Source organism: Podarcis liolepis (assembly GCF_965112155.1).
Source record: "Podarcis liolepis genome assembly, chromosome: 6".
Taxonomy (NCBI): domain Eukaryota; kingdom Metazoa; phylum Chordata; class Lepidosauria; order Squamata; family Lacertidae; genus Podarcis; species Podarcis liolepis.
In genome coordinates, this window is record NC_139559.1 from 10503916 (window position 1) to 10520601 (window position 16686).

At 44.6% G+C, this 16686-nt stretch overlaps 1 protein-coding gene across 3 annotated transcripts in view; it reads left to right on the plus strand.

The window, feature by feature from the left end:
• GATA5 (GATA binding protein 5) overlaps positions 1-16686 on the plus strand; it is a 56786-nt gene that overhangs the window by 12303 nt on the left and 27797 nt on the right. Inside the window, exons 1-2 of one of the 3 annotated variants that reach the window (XM_083507632.1) lie at positions 6686-6794; positions 14774-15444. In XM_083507632.1, coding sequence (XP_083363758.1) covers positions 14910-15444 — 535 coding nt within the window. In that variant the 5' untranslated portion in view covers positions 6686-6794; positions 14774-14909. Of the gene's footprint in view, positions 1-6685; positions 6795-7895; positions 8330-14773; positions 15445-16686 lie in introns of those variants that run through there. The other 2 variants (XM_083507630.1, XM_083507631.1) reach the window with 2 other exon arrangements.

Genomic DNA, 16686 nt, shown 5'->3' on the forward strand with positions numbered 1-16686 from the left:
CCCCTCCACATTGAAAACTACTGTAACTGCCAGAGAGAAGGGTTCCAGTCTTGCCTTTCTCCTGACATACTTGTTTTCCATGTGCACGGAATATTTTGATATGGAGGAGAGTTCAGTCATGTGAACTGAAGTGGTCTTCTTCTTCTTTGGCGATCCCTCGTAGCTGAGTAAGATTGTCTTCCCTGAACATGGTTTTCAAGTGTTCTCACAGTTTCCACCTCAGGGGAACAAGGCAAAACAATAAATAAATAAACCCTGGTGCAAAAGGAAGATGCTGGTGATTTATTCACCAAAGGTCCATAGAATCATAGAGTTGGAAGAGACCACAAGGGCCATCGAGTCCAACCCCCTGCCAAGCAGGAAACACCATCAGAGCACTCCTGACATATGGTTGTCAAGCCTCTGCTTAAAGACCTCCAAAGTAGGAGACTCCACCACACTCCTTGGCAGCAAATTCCACTGTCAAACAGCTCTTACTGTCAGGAAGTTCTTCCTAATGTTTAGGTGGAATCTTCTTTCTTGTAGTTTGGATCCATTGCTCCGTGTCCGCTTTTCTGAAGCAGCAGAAAACAACCTTTCTCCCTCCTCTATGTGACATCCTTTTATATATTTGAACATGGCTATCATATCACCCCTTAACCTCCTCTTCTCCAGGCTAAACATGCCCAGCTCCCTTAGCCGTTCCTCATAAGGCATCGTTTCCAGGCCTTTGACCATTTTGGTTGCCCTCCTCTGGACATGTTCCAGTTTGTCAGTGTCCTTCTTGAATTGTGGTGCCCAGAACTGGACACAGTACTCCAGGTGAGGTCTGACCAGAGCAGAATACAGTGGCACTATTACTTCCCTTGATCTAGATGCTATACTCCTATTGATGCAGCCCAGAATTGCATTGGCTTTTTTAGCTGCGGCGTCTCACTTTTGGCTCATGTCAAGTTTGTGGTCAACCAAGACTTCTAGATCCTTTTCACATGTACTGCTCTCAAGCCAGGAGTCACCCATCTTGTATTTATGCCTCTCATTTTTTTTGCCCAAGTGCAATACTTTACATTTCTCCCTGTCCATCTTTCGGACTGGTGGATTGAATGCGATTAGATGGCTCATATTTTGTAAAGAAGGTTCTGTGAAGAGGAAGGTGAAGGATTCTGAGACACTGTTGGCTGGGAACCTAACCTGGTGAACCATTAAGAACCAATCCTGCTCTTATCTGCATAACTTTACCTCTTCATTTGCATGGCAACACCCAAGGTTCTGTTTCCTGGTCACACTAGAATGTGACAGAATGTAGGGAGAGTGAGATGGAATGCTGGGAAATGGCTTTTGTAACACAAGCATCTTGGGCTGGGGTATTGCTTATTGGAGTTCGTTGGGGAGGGTTGTTGCTGTTAATCTTATGTCTCTTTATTTTGGATCTTATATAGAGAGAAAAAATTAATTCTCTTGTGTACTAGGGAGAGGGAGGACGTATGTTCCATTAACAATTGGATGGTCCAACTTCCGCTTATGATTCGGAAAACTCTGAAGCCCAATCAATCAATCAATCATTAGTCCACCTGTCTCCTAGTGAGGAACTCAAGGTGGATCACAACATAAACTAAAACAGATGCAACTAAAAAGACACAATAATTAATATAGCACAACCCAAAATGTAGTAATAATAATAATAATAATAATAATAATAATAATAATAATAATAATAATAATTTATTTATACCCCACCCATCTGGGCTTTTGAGTTCAACAGGACTTTTCAGCAGGCTGGATATGAAGTAAAACCAAGGGTGGGGCTTTACTGAAGAAGAAGTCTTTTTGCTCCAGAAGTCATAATGTCTTGCTTTAGTTAGTCAGAAGCTCATTTTGGTGGTGCAGTCTTAGAAGTGGCTCAGCTTATTGAGGGTTGTGGAGAACAGCTCCTGCAGTATCACCGCAGTACCATCCTGTGGGCATCCACCTCGGTCCCTGTTCCCCCACCCTTCAATCAAACTGTTGTTTTCTATTTTAATTCAGAAACGCTTGTATTTGTTTCAGAAAGGGCTAAATACAACATGAACCTCCGTTGAAGTGATTTACTGGTTAAAGGGGTCAGCAAACTTTTTCAGCAGGGGGCCAGTCCACTGTCCCTCAGACCTTGTGGGGGTCTGGACTATATTTGGGGGGGAAATGAACAAATTCCTATGCCCCACAAATAAACCAGAGATATATTTTAAATAAAAGGACACATTCTACTCATGTAAAAACACCAGGCAGGCCCCACAAATAACCCAGAGGTGCATTTTAAATAAAAGGACACATTCTACTCATGTAAAAACATGCTGAGGGCTGGATTTAGAAGGTGATTGGGCTGGATCCGGCCCCTGGGCCTTTGTTTGCCTACCCATGGGTTAAATTAATTGGTGCCTACCATAATAAAATGCATTTTGAGCTGTAGACCTACAAAGCTCCCTTAATCTGGATTGATAAATAAATAGTTAAATAGCAATAGAATTAAAACTATATTTATGTAGTTATAAAACTATATATTAATATAGTTTCATTTTGGAATTTGTTTAATTGCTTTTTTAAAAAGGATTGGGGTTTTTAGCTGTTCTCATTTGATCTGTAAGCTGCCTTGAGTCCCTGTCAATGGGAAAGGGTGGGATATAAATCAATATATAATCAAAATCATCATCCACTGAACTCAATAGGATTTCCTTTGGAGCGAGGATCTTTGTTCCCAACTGAACGCCACCAGGTCTGGTGGGGAGGGGAATAATTCCACGTTCTGCCGCAATATTAGTAAATCTAAAGGGGGGTATACCCCATCTCTAAGGATGAAGCCCCCGACATTGCATGTAGGAGCTGAAAGAAATCTATCGTGCGCACTTACCTGGGAGTAAATCCCTTTGAGCATTGGGAAACTGATCTTGGCTACACGTGCGTAAGATCGGGCTGCTGCAAGACTAGGCGTCGCAGGCCATTTTCTCCCCATTTTGCAGAGGGGGAAACTGACCAGATACATTAGCACAGAAGCGATAAGGGCTTTCCCCAGCCCCAGGGACACCGTTGCCCCCTTATTTCTCTCTGCGATTATTTCTCCATATGAACTGCAAGGCATCCGCCGCAGCTTCGTGTGTCTGTTATGTTGCTCTTGTTATCTTGAGAGACTGCGGGTTGCTTTTTGGTGCTTTGAAGTCTTTTAAAAATTATTTTAAAGTAACGTGATGTATGCTAAAGAACCGGGAGACTCCGGGTTTGTGGGATCGACTTTCATTTTGGCTGGAAGTGAAAGATGCAGAGCCCGAACGAAAAGCTAGAGAATTTAAGGATTCTGAGCCCAGGAATTTGTTCTGCGTTCCAGAACTAAGTCCTTCTACAAAGTCCTCTTCCGTCCAAACGTCCATTTCTGCAGGGTCGTTTAGGGCAGGGAAAAGGGGTCGTTTTGCTGGGGGTCTTGCTAAATCCTTACGGTTCTGCTGCAAATTATCCCGAGATCTACCTTCTGCCCACCGTCTTCTAAAAAACAGATTATCAGCCAGCAAAATAAGGCCACTCTCAGAGATTCTTATTTCAAATAAAAGTAGCCAAGGACAATGTAATCGCAGTCCGTTTAATAAAACCATAATAAAGGGAGCTGGAGCTGGAGCTGGATGTTCATGCATGCTTATTTACGCGGAAGTAGGACCCCCATGGGGTTTACTCGGAAGCAAGTGAGCAGGAAAATGTAGCCCAAGGGAAATTCAAACGCCTTTTATGACTCTCGCTTTCTTGTGTTTGATCATTTGTGTCTGGATGTTTTATTTCTGTGAGTGAACGTGGTTGCAGGAAATAATATATATATATATAAATTCATCAGAGAAGGGGGAGGAATTAGGAATAGTTAAGAGCTGAGGAAATTATAATTTCCGGACTTTGAAGACGAAAGATATGGACGGGAAGTATCCTGGGATTGTACATCTCCAAAGCAATACCTGTTCATAGCGAGATTTCATTAAGGCAGAGTCTGGTTTTAGAAAATACAATAAGGTCTCTTCAGAACCTTTCCTGCAAACTCCGTCTCAGGAAATCACTTTCGGCTCCCCCGTGCAAGCCTAAGCAGGTCTACTCGGAAGTAAGTCCACCAAGTGCAATGCGATTTACTCCCGGGAAAGTATGTCTAAGACTACAACAACCTAAACCCAGAGAGGTTAGGCTGCAGTTAGGTCTGTCCCGCTGAACATCCTGGGAGTTCAGATCTCCGCCGCAACAGTCTTTCAAGGCGGGTCCCAATTTTAAAAATAGTAATAATCGACACTAAAACCCAGTGGGAAAAGAAAGACTAAAACTAAGTTGTCCAAGGGACAACTGTCTCCAGCTACGTTACTGCTTGAGGCACGTCAACACAAAGGTGCTGAATGCGTTCAAAGACAAATTGATTTTTTTTGGGGGGGGGGCAGCTTACATTTGCAAAAGTAATGCTACTTGGCCATCTCTTTTTTCAGCCCTAAAAGCAGGGCTGTTGTTTTTAACTGCGGACAAGGTAGCCATGAGAAGCCACACCTGGCGAATTACTGCCTGACAGTATGCTCATAGCAGAGAGCATTTGTTCCAGAGTGGGGAGGTGGGCACACGCTTGGTTTCCTCTTTATTCGCTTCTTTTAGCTGGATCTATGGTGCTGGAGACCTCGCTTTCCTTGGCGGTTGAGAGGTTCTCGGTTTCCTAATTTGTTCTGCAGCGGGAGAGGAGGTTCAACGAACATTCAGAAAGTCAGGGCATCTTTCTGATTCGAAGTCACTTCGCAGTCACAAGATTGTTAAACCGAAGTCACTTCGATTTTTAGGTCAGTAAGACCAACCTGGGGCTTTCAGTTTTAAGGCTCCTAGCTCCCTAGCTTAAAATAAGTGGCAGCCAGATGAAAACGAATTTCTTTGAACTTCGGAGGCCTCCTTGGTTCACAAATTTCTTTGATAAATGACCCTCCACATCCAATGGAATACTGAGCTATCCGGTGTAATACTGGTTCGAGTCAGCTGGATCCAAGAAAGAGAGCAGGACTGCTCTGGAAAGAATTGCGCGTTTTCCTGATCCCCTTTTAAGTCACATCCAATTCACTTTGTCGTTTAAGCAACTGAGCAGGGAGTCGTTATTTAGGATATTATTCGAGGGCATGCCGTGGAGAATAGAAGACGCCACCGCTAGTTCATTGTTGTCTACACTGGCTGGCAGCGGCTCTCCAGGGAGAGAGACTTTCCCAGTTCTACCCGGAGATGCCGGACCCCGAACCTGGAACCTTCTGCAGAAACCAATTCTAGCGCAAGAGATTTGCAAATTAAGGTCCATTCGGAAGTCCAAAGAAACTGGTTTCGCCCTTAACTATCACTCCTAGCACCCCGTCTTTCCTGTAAAGAGCTGCCAGAGAGCAACAGGTGCTTGTGTTTAAACCACATAAAAGCAGGCACACTGATGAATTTAGGGTCTGCTCAGGGTACAACCAACAACCATTTTTCTGACGCCCCCCGAAATTATTTGAAGCTTCAATTCGGATTGAAATCCTCCGAGGCTTTGATTGTCGTTTTTATAATGCAAATCAGAAATGAATAGGCTTCGGGTTTGGTGCATCTCCTTACATTTTTACGCTAATCTCAAGATCGCCAGAGCCGGTAAATCTCACCTATGCGGATGTATTAAACGGCGCAAAATCCAACCCAAGTTTTCCAGCTAGCAGCCTCAAGTCTCTGGAAGTAAACAATCCAATCCTACCTCTGCGAGTTTGTTCTTTAATGGGGCTTACTCCTAAGTAAGTGTGGCGATCCCATTGAAACAACCTACTTCCAAGTAAACATAGTTGGGATTGGGTTGTTGTGGCTGTAGGCTTTACGCACGGTTATTTGGCGGAGTAAACTCCATTTAAACTTAACAAGACTCGAGACTGCATGCAGAATAGGCAGAGTCGGGCTAGAATCAGCAGTGGGAAAGCCTCTTTCAGTCAGAAAGGAAAAGATTAACCGCTTAATGGAAATATATCAAGCTATACAATGTAATACTAGCTTACGATGATGTGGTTGGCTGGGTTGATTCGAAGCCCGGCCAAATCTGAGAAATTCCTCGCTATCAGCCAGAAACCAGAATCGCTTTTTTATTTTCTTTTTAAAGGTCTTCCCCTCAAACTTTGACCTAGTAGCGCCATCAAGGATTGGGGGAGGGGGCGAGATCGTTTTGAAACCACCGTATTTCTGCTTAACTCTGTTGCGCCCGAGGCAGAAATATACTTTTTTTAAAAGTCACCCTGTCCTGGAGCTTGAGAATTCACGAGCTCTTTCGCGAATCCTCTTCTTTCCCTGACTTTTAACGTCTAAGGAGAAAAAGCGTTGCATCCTACTTCAAATTTCGGCTGCGGTAGGTTCCAGTTCCGCGTGGAATAAGCCAGCAAACTCGCTCAATGAGGTTTCGGGACAGTTTCGTGAAACTGATAAGCTCGCCTTACAGCCCAGCGGCACAACTGCAAAGCGGTCGGTCGGTTTTAATGCATCCTAAAAGTTGCAAGTTCAGGGGTAAGTGTGAGGGTTTTCTTCTGCGGTGGGAGAAAGCTCGGTTTTCAGAGTTTGTCAGCTGGTGCCAAGATATCGCTTTTTCTCCCTCCTCTCCCTTTTTATGGGTCTTCGGGGGGGGACCCCAAGGCAAGGATGGTCCCCTTAAGGGGGAAGACAAGTTTTAATCAACCTAGTGGATGTTGCATGTGAATATACAACAACGTGAGCCTAGACCTAGTCAGTATCCGAAGCAAACTTTTCTGCTTAAGTCAAAACTTCATGCCGCTGATAATTTTGAATTGATTTCCTGGGTGAGAAAATCCTTCATATATTTACTACATACATTTTTTTTAAGGTTTCAAATGAATGATAGCAAGGCTGCTCTCTCACAATTAAAGTCGGTTTAATTCGAGTGACTTTTTTAAGCGTGGGGGGTGGTTTAGTTGTCTTAGACCGAGAGAATTTGCAGAGATATAGATAAATAGATGCATGTCAGTTCCAGAGAATTCAGACGGGAAGTGAATACGGAATAACTGGGATTTAATGATACGAAAAACTTAGAACCTAAGGGAAAAGGTCGACAAGAAAGGATTGCGTAAAGGGAGGGGGGGAGATGTCGGCAAAATAGGGGTGAACGGTCAGAACAGAGAAAAATAATCGGGGGGGGGGGACTGCTGAGAGATTGGGGAGAGAAAAACCCCTTAAAAGTGATGTTAATGAGATTTCCCAGAAGTAATAAACGTAGCACGACTCTAACTGCGTTGTTGACTCAGCTAGAAGCCCAAGGGATTTATTCCCATGCAAAGGTGTTTAAGGGTTATAGCCTTCAAATTCCGCCCCCCCCCAGTTTTAATTATAGAAATTGATTCTTAACGAAGCTGGAGGTGAGATCAGAGGCCACAATTCCGAAGCAATCCGTCTTTAAAATGCTATCAAAGCCGTAGCTAGGTCTGCCCCCCCCTTTCGTGGTGGGGAGGTAGCCGATTGGCAATTCAGTCTATCGAGTAACCTCCATGCACACCAGACATTTAAAAGCCAATTTCTCCCCTTTTATATATATATAAAAGAAAGAACCATGGGAACTATAGTTTCCTCCATTCCGGGCACCCTGAACAAACTACAGTTCTCGCGCTTCTTTGGGCGAGGCGGGTGGAGATGTGCTTTCATGTATATTCACAAGCACGCACGATTTTCTCTGCCAGCCGGGGAGGAAAGGAAATAATCGAGGGAGAAATCAAGAGGCCTTGGCAACGCAAGAGATATCCATACCCTGCTTTAAAAAAAATAAAAATCCCCTTGAGTTACTTTCTGGCTTCAGGGCAGGGAAATCTCCCTAACTTTTTTTCCTCCTCTTTTTTTAAATGGTCGCCACCCAACCTTGCCCTACATGCCTCTCTCTTTCTCCAGCTTGCCAGGAGGTGGGGGGGGGCGGTCACGTGACGCGGCCCCCTCCCCCCCCCCGCCGTAAAGGGGCCGAGCCGCAGATGAAGGGAATCACTTTAAGGCCGAGATTAGGCGAGAGAGGAGCTCGTCTCCCAGGCGCGATAGGCGAGCCGGGTCCCCAGCAGCTATCAGCGCGGCGGATCAGAGATAAGAGGCGCAGCCGGAGCAGCGGCGACGCAGCACAGCCGCGCTTCAAAGGAATGGGCTGCTGAGCAAGAACCCCTTTTGCATTTTTTTTTTTTATTTTTTAGGGGGTGGGGTGGGGAGATACTGGGATTAGACTCCCTTCACACGCACAAACCCTTTTCCGTTTGCCTGGGATTTTCCCCCCTTTTGGATTTTTTTTTTTAATTCTTATACTTTGTTTCGAATCGTCTCAACTCAGAAGTTTGCCTGCTCCAGCGTAAGTATCCCTCTCTCTAAATTATCTCTCGTGCAAGCTGGGTTTATCTTCCCAGATAATGCCACACTCGGAGAAGTGGGGAAAGGGAACGGTGGGGGGGGGGGGCACGACTCTATTAGCTCTGCAAAGACCCACTATTGATAACCGTGTCTGTGATTTACGAGTTTCCTGATTAATCCCCCATCTTTTTTTATCTTTTTTTTTTTTTTGGTAAGGGTGGGGGAACCCTGTTCAGATAATGTTTTTCTACAGAAGAACCGATAGGGAAAGGACGCGCCCCTCCGCCCTGTTTAACGAGAGGATTGGTTATATAGGATGGGCCTAGGAAGCACATTCCTTTTCCCTATTAGATAGATCTTGCAAGGGTCCTATCTCTCCGCCGCCGATCCCCTTTACTGAACTTGCTCTCCTGGGGTCCACCCGAATCCTAAAGTCAAATACATTGGAGATTTTTACGTCCCATTTTAGCATTGATGGTTTTCTACTTCTTTAGAAGCTTTGCATGTATCCGTGCAAAAAACAAAACAAAACAGCAACCCCAAAACATTGCAATCTGATCTTGCAAATTCTATTCGAGTTTTAATTCGGAGTTAAGCGCAGCTGGGCTGACTTCGGAGTAAATCATGCTTTCGTGAACCGCTTAATTCTGAGTTGGAATTCAGTGTGTTCAATATGTGTGCTTTTTAATAAAAAGCTAAGCCGTCAGCAAGTAGCGCTTCTTCCTCGGATTTTTAAATTTATTTTTATTTTACTTCCTAGTAAACTTGGAGCCAAGCTATGCTTTACTCGGAAGTAAGTTCTTCTGAAGTCAGTGGGATTCTAATCCTCGAAACTAATCGGGGGGATTCTTGTTTCCGCAAGGAAACCTGCGTAGGGCACCGAAGTTGGTTACCGATCCTACAGCTCGTTGGAAATAAACTTAAATCTGTTCGAGAGATCCTCTCAAAGCGAGGTTGGCGCACTGGAAATCCCATTTAATTTCAGCGACAGCCTTTACTTCCGAGTGAATGGGATTGCAGCCGAGGTCGCAGCCACACAGTAAAGTTCATGAGGTCCTTAAGACCAGAGGCTTACTTTGGAGTAAAATGTTATAGGCGTAGGTTTAAGTCGGCCTTCCGTAGTAACTAGTCCTGCTTTGGTTCCTGTGTTTCAGCAGCCAAAACCCGCTAACTACGGAAAGATTGCTGCTATTTTGTATTGCATAAAATTGTTTTAGTGAAATTAAAATACTGGTGCCCTTACTGCAGTGTTAATTTGCAGGGCATCTGGGGCTTCCTATATATTTGTTGAATATGTGATGGATCAGAGATCTGGATTTCCTACTGAACTCTTCAAAAGGGTTTCTGCTATTTTCATTTTATGCATTTCCCCCATTTAAAAAAAAAAAAATTGACAAGAGCTGAGTTATTTGCTTCCATGTAAACATTCAGAGGACTGTACTTATTCTACGTTTCTTCACCTCCTCATCCTTCAACTACTTTATTTCTTTCTTTACTTTTTGAAACTTTAAAAAGAACCATAGGTTAAGCACCCATTTCCAAGGTCACTAAAGTACTGTAGTTTTTTGGCTGAGTGGAATTTGAACACAGTCCACCCTCACCTCGGGCAATTCCTAGTCCAGCACTCTTAACTCATCACTAGCTCTCTGAAATGTTCTAGCAGAGTGTTGCTTTTATATGTGGGATGAGGTTTTGGGGGTTGGTTTGAAAGTCTGTATTTTAATGCCACCTTCGTGGAAGTGGATTTAGTGCTTTTGGTTTTCTCCCTCAAAATTGTCATTAGGGTGGCAAGTGGCTATGAGGATAGTGGTGTAATTTTGGGGAGAGCTTTCACAGATCCGAATTATCCAAACCATTATGGGCAGGGGGGTAAGGACGAAAAATTCAAGAGTGCTCCAAGAAAGAGGAAAAACTATGAACCCCTAGATTATAACACTTGGGTTTTCCTTCCAAAGTTCTGGGTCCAAAAATGGCTCACCAAATTCAGCACGACTTTTTTCCTTGTAAATGGCATGGAGCATGAATTGCAGTTCAAGCAAATGGGAGCCAGCTAATTGAATTTAGGCCCTGCTTCTGAGTAGACTGGCATAGAAATCATAACCCAAGAAAATCCTTAATAAAAACAATTAAAAAGAAAAAAAATCATCTGCAAATAGTCTTAGCAGCAGTAATATTATTAATATTTATTTTTTAAATGCAATTTGTTACTACATCTATGGTGGCAAACTCTGACGCCAGTTGATAACCCCTTTGAGGACAGAAATTCTACATCCACTTACCTGGAACCTGGTTCTTTTCAAAGAAGTGGGACTTATTTACACATATATGTGATGATTAGGACAAAATCTACTGTGGATGCTGGGAGCACGCAGGATTAATTGTTAGTACTTAGCCCAATTCCAAACTCAGTTAAGAGCGACTGTGTTGCAGTGTATCCTGTTAAGCTGCTAGCTTTCTGTCTAAATATTATAGGCTGAGCTTTCGGATGTAGTTCAGTGCACAGAAAGTATCCTATTTCTGGCGTGCATTTATATCGGCGCAGTGCATTCACCACAACGGGCAATGTGGTTCTAAACGGGCTTCATTATCCATCTGGGCTGATGCAACTAAACCCTGACAGCGCTTTTGGGACCGGGGTGTAAATGAACTTGGAGGCCGGGGCATCAGTTAACACACAATCCACTGGCCTAATAAGGACAGCCAAATGAGACCCAAAGTCCGTTCTGTGTTTGACCGTGGCCAGCTGGATGGTTCTTGTTCCTTCCTGCAACCTGGCCTTCCAAAAGCAACTTCTTCTGCATAGATTCCTGGTGTCCCTTAAGCACTTATCGCTCATTGTATTTTAGTTTTATATGTCATATATATATATAATCTTTTCCCAAAGTTGGTGGCCATCACAACATCTTCTGGGTGTAAATTCCACATGTTATTTGTGTGCTAATTGTTTCTCTTTCTTATTCTGAAGCTTTCGTGTGTGTGTGTGTGTGTGTGTGTGTGTAAGGGGCTTTAATCCTTTGCATTCCTAGCAGATGGTAAGCTGAGCTCCTTTGGGAGGAGTTATAAAAATTAATTAATTATCATTAACAATAAACATGCAGAGGATTGTACTGCTTTTTGTTTCCTTGTGGTAGTCTGTTCTATTCTGGGGGTTTAGGGTTTAGGGGAAGTTACTGTAATATGGTGGTGCTTATGAGATTATATATATATATATATATATATATATATATATATATATATGCCGCCCCCCAAGAGCACCACTGCTTACGCTTAATTATTTTAGTTGGACACATTTCATGCAAATGTGTTCTCCATACTCACCAGAAATATTTGTAAGAGATTAGCTTTTCAACTTGGTGGCAAGGAAGACCCTTATCTGGATGACGCTTGTTGTTCTTGGTTAATTCGTAATAGATGGATCAATTCACTCACAGCTGAAGAGGATATTTCATCTGGTTAACAGTGTCGTTTTTGAGCCTCAAATGGGTTCCATGTGACTTTCTGTTCATAAATTATATTTCTGCCCCTGCAAATAAAAAATAAATCACTTAAAGTCAGAATGCTGTTATGCTTCAATTCACAACTTCTGAATATAGCAATTTCCTGCTGGGTGGCATATGAAGTGGATCCCCTGTCCTTGAAAGTTTATGTCACAGTGAATTTGTTAGCCTTTAAGATGCCACAAGACTCTTCAATGAATCTTCTTGGAGTAGGACTTAGTTGGCTGCAACTCAGTAATATTTCAATTACTAATAGCTAGAGCATCTCAAAGTGGATTCAGCTACTACTTCTAGAGTAAACCAACTGCTGTGGTACTCAGGTTCTGATTTTGGGCCTCCCATAGACATCTGGTTGGCCACTGTGAAAACAGGATGCTGGACGAGAAGGGTCATTGGCCGGATCCAGGAGGCTGTTCTTATGAAGGTGATAGGACTACCCAGTCCAGAATGCGGCAGCTAGACTGGTGACTGGGGGCGGCCGCCGAGACCACATAACACCGGTCTTGAAAGACCTACATTGGCTCCCAGTACGTTTCCGAGCACAATTCAAAGTGCTGGTTTGACCTTTAAAGCCCTAAATGGCCTCGGCCCAGTATACCTGAAGGAGCGTCTCCACCCCCATCGTTCTGCCCGGATGCTGAGGTCCAGCGCCGAGGGCCTTCTGGCAGTTCCCTCATTGCGAGAAGCAAAGCTACAGGGAACCAGGCAGAGGGCCTTCTCGGTAGTGGCGCCCGCCCTGTGGAACGCCCTCCCATCAGATGTCAAAGCGATAAATAACTACCTGACATTTGGAAGACATCTTAAGGCAGCCCTGTCCAGGGAAGTTTTTAATCTGTGATATTTTACTGTATTTTTGGTTTCTATGGAAACCGCCCAGAGTGGCTGGGGAAACCCAGCCAGATGGGTGGGGTACAAATAATAAATTATTATTATACCACAAAATGAGTAGGCTTGAGCTCTCAGCCACTGGCTCCCTGTGTAAGGCCCTGTCGGGAAGTGTTCTTGGAGACTGCACTGTACACTTGCTAGGGGATCAGCACCACTGACACGGGTGGGTCCAAATTCCATGTAGCCTCACAAAAGAATTTGCTTTTAGGGCACTGCATTCTTGCATTGTTCGTAAAATACTTTAAAAAATAGCCAATTGTTCCACTTCTCTTTACGTCTGTCAGACTGCAGATGCGGGTTGTAATCCTCAACTCATTCATTGCAACATAACCCTATGGGGCTCAGTGGGATAATGCTAGGTAGGCATAAAGAAATTGAAGTCACCATAGTGTTGCTTATACACGGGGGGGGGGGGTGTAGTATAGGGACAACTGGAATCTACATGAGTTTGATGTTTAGTGGCTTGTGAGCTACACCAGGGTCCAGATCTGAGGATGCAATCCTCTGCAGACTTTCTTGGGAGCAAGCCTTTTTGAACTCTGTGGGCCTTACTTCCAAATATACCACATGAATGGAGGGCATCAGTGAGCTGCAAACGTCTCTCCTCTGGCTTCTGAGTGCCAAAAGTGCTTCAACCACAGCAGAACTGGCTGGCTGGTGTCCAGGATAGAGTTGTCCACCCCTTTGCCCTTAGCAATAAAGCTGTTTAGGTGACCTAAGCCACTCACCCTCTGAACCTAACCTACCTCGCAGGGATAGTGTGAAGATCTTACCTTTTCCCTTAATTGTACAGTGGTACCTCAGGTTAAGTACTTAATTTGTTCCGGAGGTCCGTACTTAACCTGAAACTGTACTTAACCTGAAGCACCACTTTAGCTAATGGGGCCTCAAGCTGCTGCCGCACCGCCGGAGCACAATTTCTGTTCTCATGCTGAAGCAAAGTTCTTAATCTGAAGCACTATTTCTGGGTTAGCGGAGTCTTTAACCTGAAGTGTATGCAACCTGAAGTGTATGTAACCTGAGGTACCACTGTATAGCTTATATTAGCTTTATGCTGCCCTTGCTGAACACCGAAGTTGTACATTTCATAATTTAAAAATGGCAACAGCAATGGGGTACCTGCCTGTTTGCTACCCTGACCTAGTTAGAGAAAGGGCAAAAAATAATAATATGAGAATATGCTAGTATATGGAAATGGAAATGCACTGCCTCTTTATATTTACCAGCCCTTTTCAAGTCATTGAGGCAAAAAAATAATAATAATCTCCAGTTAAATAAGTTTTTTTAGGAGACATTTTACTAACTGATGATTTTTGACGGTCAAGCTGCTGTTACAACATGTGAGCAAAAGAAATTTTTAAAAATGTTGAACACTCCAAATTTCAAATGCTGTGAGTTCCAGTCTTCCTTCCCATCTTTGCTGTGATGTTCAAACCACTTTTGCTAAGTTTTTTAGGGCAGGGATAGAAGCTACAGGAAGCAAAATGGATATGTTTGATTAGAGAAAAATCATTGTTCACATTTGCTACTACTAATAATTAGATAACCCCTTTTGAACTTTTTATGTGCAAAGGAAAATGAATGAATTTGAGACATTTGGGTCTGAAGATTGGGTCAATATTGCTTAGCAGATAGCAGAACAGCTAGAGTGAATGTTTTGAATACCGTATTTTTTGCTGTATAAGACTCACTTTTTCCCTCCTAAAAAGTAAGGGGAAATGTGTGTGCGTCTTATGGTGCGAATGCAGGCTGCGCAGCTATCCCAGAAGCCAGAGCAGCAAGAGGGATTGCTGCTTTCACTGCGCAGCGATCCCTCTTGCTGTTCTGGTTTCTGAGATTCAGAATATTTTTTTCTTTTCCTCCTCCAAAAACTAGGTGCGTCTTGTGGTCTGGTGCATCTTATAGAGCGAAAAATACGGTAATTTCTTTTATGTAACTGACAGATGAGGAAAAGAGCGGGAAAGGGAAAGGCTGGATGAAGCAACTTGTCATTTGCCAGAAGGAGCCAAGGTGTAGGACTCAAAAGCATCTCTTTATTTCTCCTCTCTCCTGTGTTCCAGGTGCCTGAAAGCTGCTTCAGTTGTATCGGCCAGGGAGGATTAGCCGAGTTCTTCATGCCAAAGCTCCGGCCCTTGCCGTCCAGCTGCCTTGTTTGTGCCCCACCAGCTGCGCTGCTCCTGCCTTGAAGGATACAAAATGTACCAGAGCTTAACTCTTGCCCCCAACCCTGGCCAATCGGCATACTCCCATGACTCCAGCAACTTCCTGCACTCGCCAGCCAGCCCGGCCGTCTACGTTCCCACCAGCCGCATGCCTTCCATGCTCCAGAGCCTGCCTTACCTACAGAGCTGCGAACCTGCCCACCAGGGCCACCCCTTGAGCAGCCACCCAGGATGGGCGCAGCCGGCCAGTGCTGAGGCCTCGCACTTCAATGGCAGCAGCCCTCACGCACCGCCGGGCTTCTCCTACTCTCACAGCCCCCCTGGCGGTAGCGGCGCAGGACGAGAGGCAGGCTACCAGAGCCCCTTGTTGCTGGGCACCGGGGGGCGCGACCAGTATGGAAACGCTCTGGTGCGCTCGGTCAATGGCTCCTACTCCAGCCCTTATCCCGGGGCTTACGTCAGCTCTGCGGAGATACCGCCATCTTGGACTGCGGGACACTTTGAGAGCAGCGTCTTGCACAGCCTTCAGACGCGACAGGGGGGCTTGCCTGGCCGGAGACCCACATTTGGTATGTAGCGTATCTCCCACTAATAGAACTGTAGAGTCAGAAGAGACCCATGGGCATAGCTAGGGGGCAAGGGGGGCAGCTGGGCCCCTAAATCAAGTAAATAAGTAAAGATACTTAACTAAAAGTAGAAAGATTTTTGGCAGGTTTTTCTGAGCACTTAGCGTCAAAAGGAAGTAATTTAAAACAACGGTCATTGAGACATTTCATTCTGAATCTGCTGGACAGAGCCAGACAGAGGATGTTAACAGGTGGGCTGCCCCACCCCACAACATAATAATAATAATAATAATAATAATAATAATAATAATAATAATAATTAATAATAATAATTTATTTATACCCCGCCCATCTGGCTGGGCCTCCCCAGCCACTCTGGGCGGCTTCCATGGAAACCAAAAATACAGTAAAATATCACACGTTAAAAACTTCCCTGAACAGGGCTGCCTTAAGATGTCTTCTGAATGTCAGGTAGTTGTTTATCGCTTTGACATCTGCTGGAAGGGCGTTCCACAGGGTGGGCGCCACTACCGAGAAGGCCCTCTGCCTGGTTCCCTGTAGCTTTGCTTCTCGCAATGAGGGAACCGCCAGAAGGCCCTCGGCGCTGGACCTCAGCGTCTGGGCAGAATGATGGGGGTGGAGACGCTCCTTCAGGTATACTGGACTGAGGCCATTTAGGGCTTTAAAGGTCAGCACCAAAACTTTGAATTGTGCTCGGAAACGTACTGGGAGCCAATGTAGGTCTTTCAAGACCGGTGTTATATGGTCTTGGCGGCCGCCCCCAGTCACCAGTCTAGCTGCCGCATTCTGGATTAATTGTAGTTTCCGAGTCACCTTCAAAGGTAGCCCCACATAGAGTGCATTGCAGTAGTCCAAGCGGGAGAGAACCAGAGCATGCACCACTCTGGCGAGACAGTCCGCAGGCAGATAAATCCTGGCTACACCCATGAAGGGACCCAAAGGGTCATCCACTCCAACTCTCAGAAGCCATTCCAAGAGCACATGGTTCTCTGCTATTGAGGACCTTTTGATTCTGGGTAGGACACTTTTTTCAGGCCTGAGGGCATTATGATGGAGGCCTTATCACCCATTTCTTTTGTCCAGAAATTATCATTAAAACAGTTGCTTAAAAAGCACCATGAAAGTCCGCGAAACCTGTCAATGAATGTTAAAGAAGTGTGCAGTCTGTGGCCCAGTTCAAACATAACATGAAGCTGAATGGTGGCATAATAGAATCATAGAATC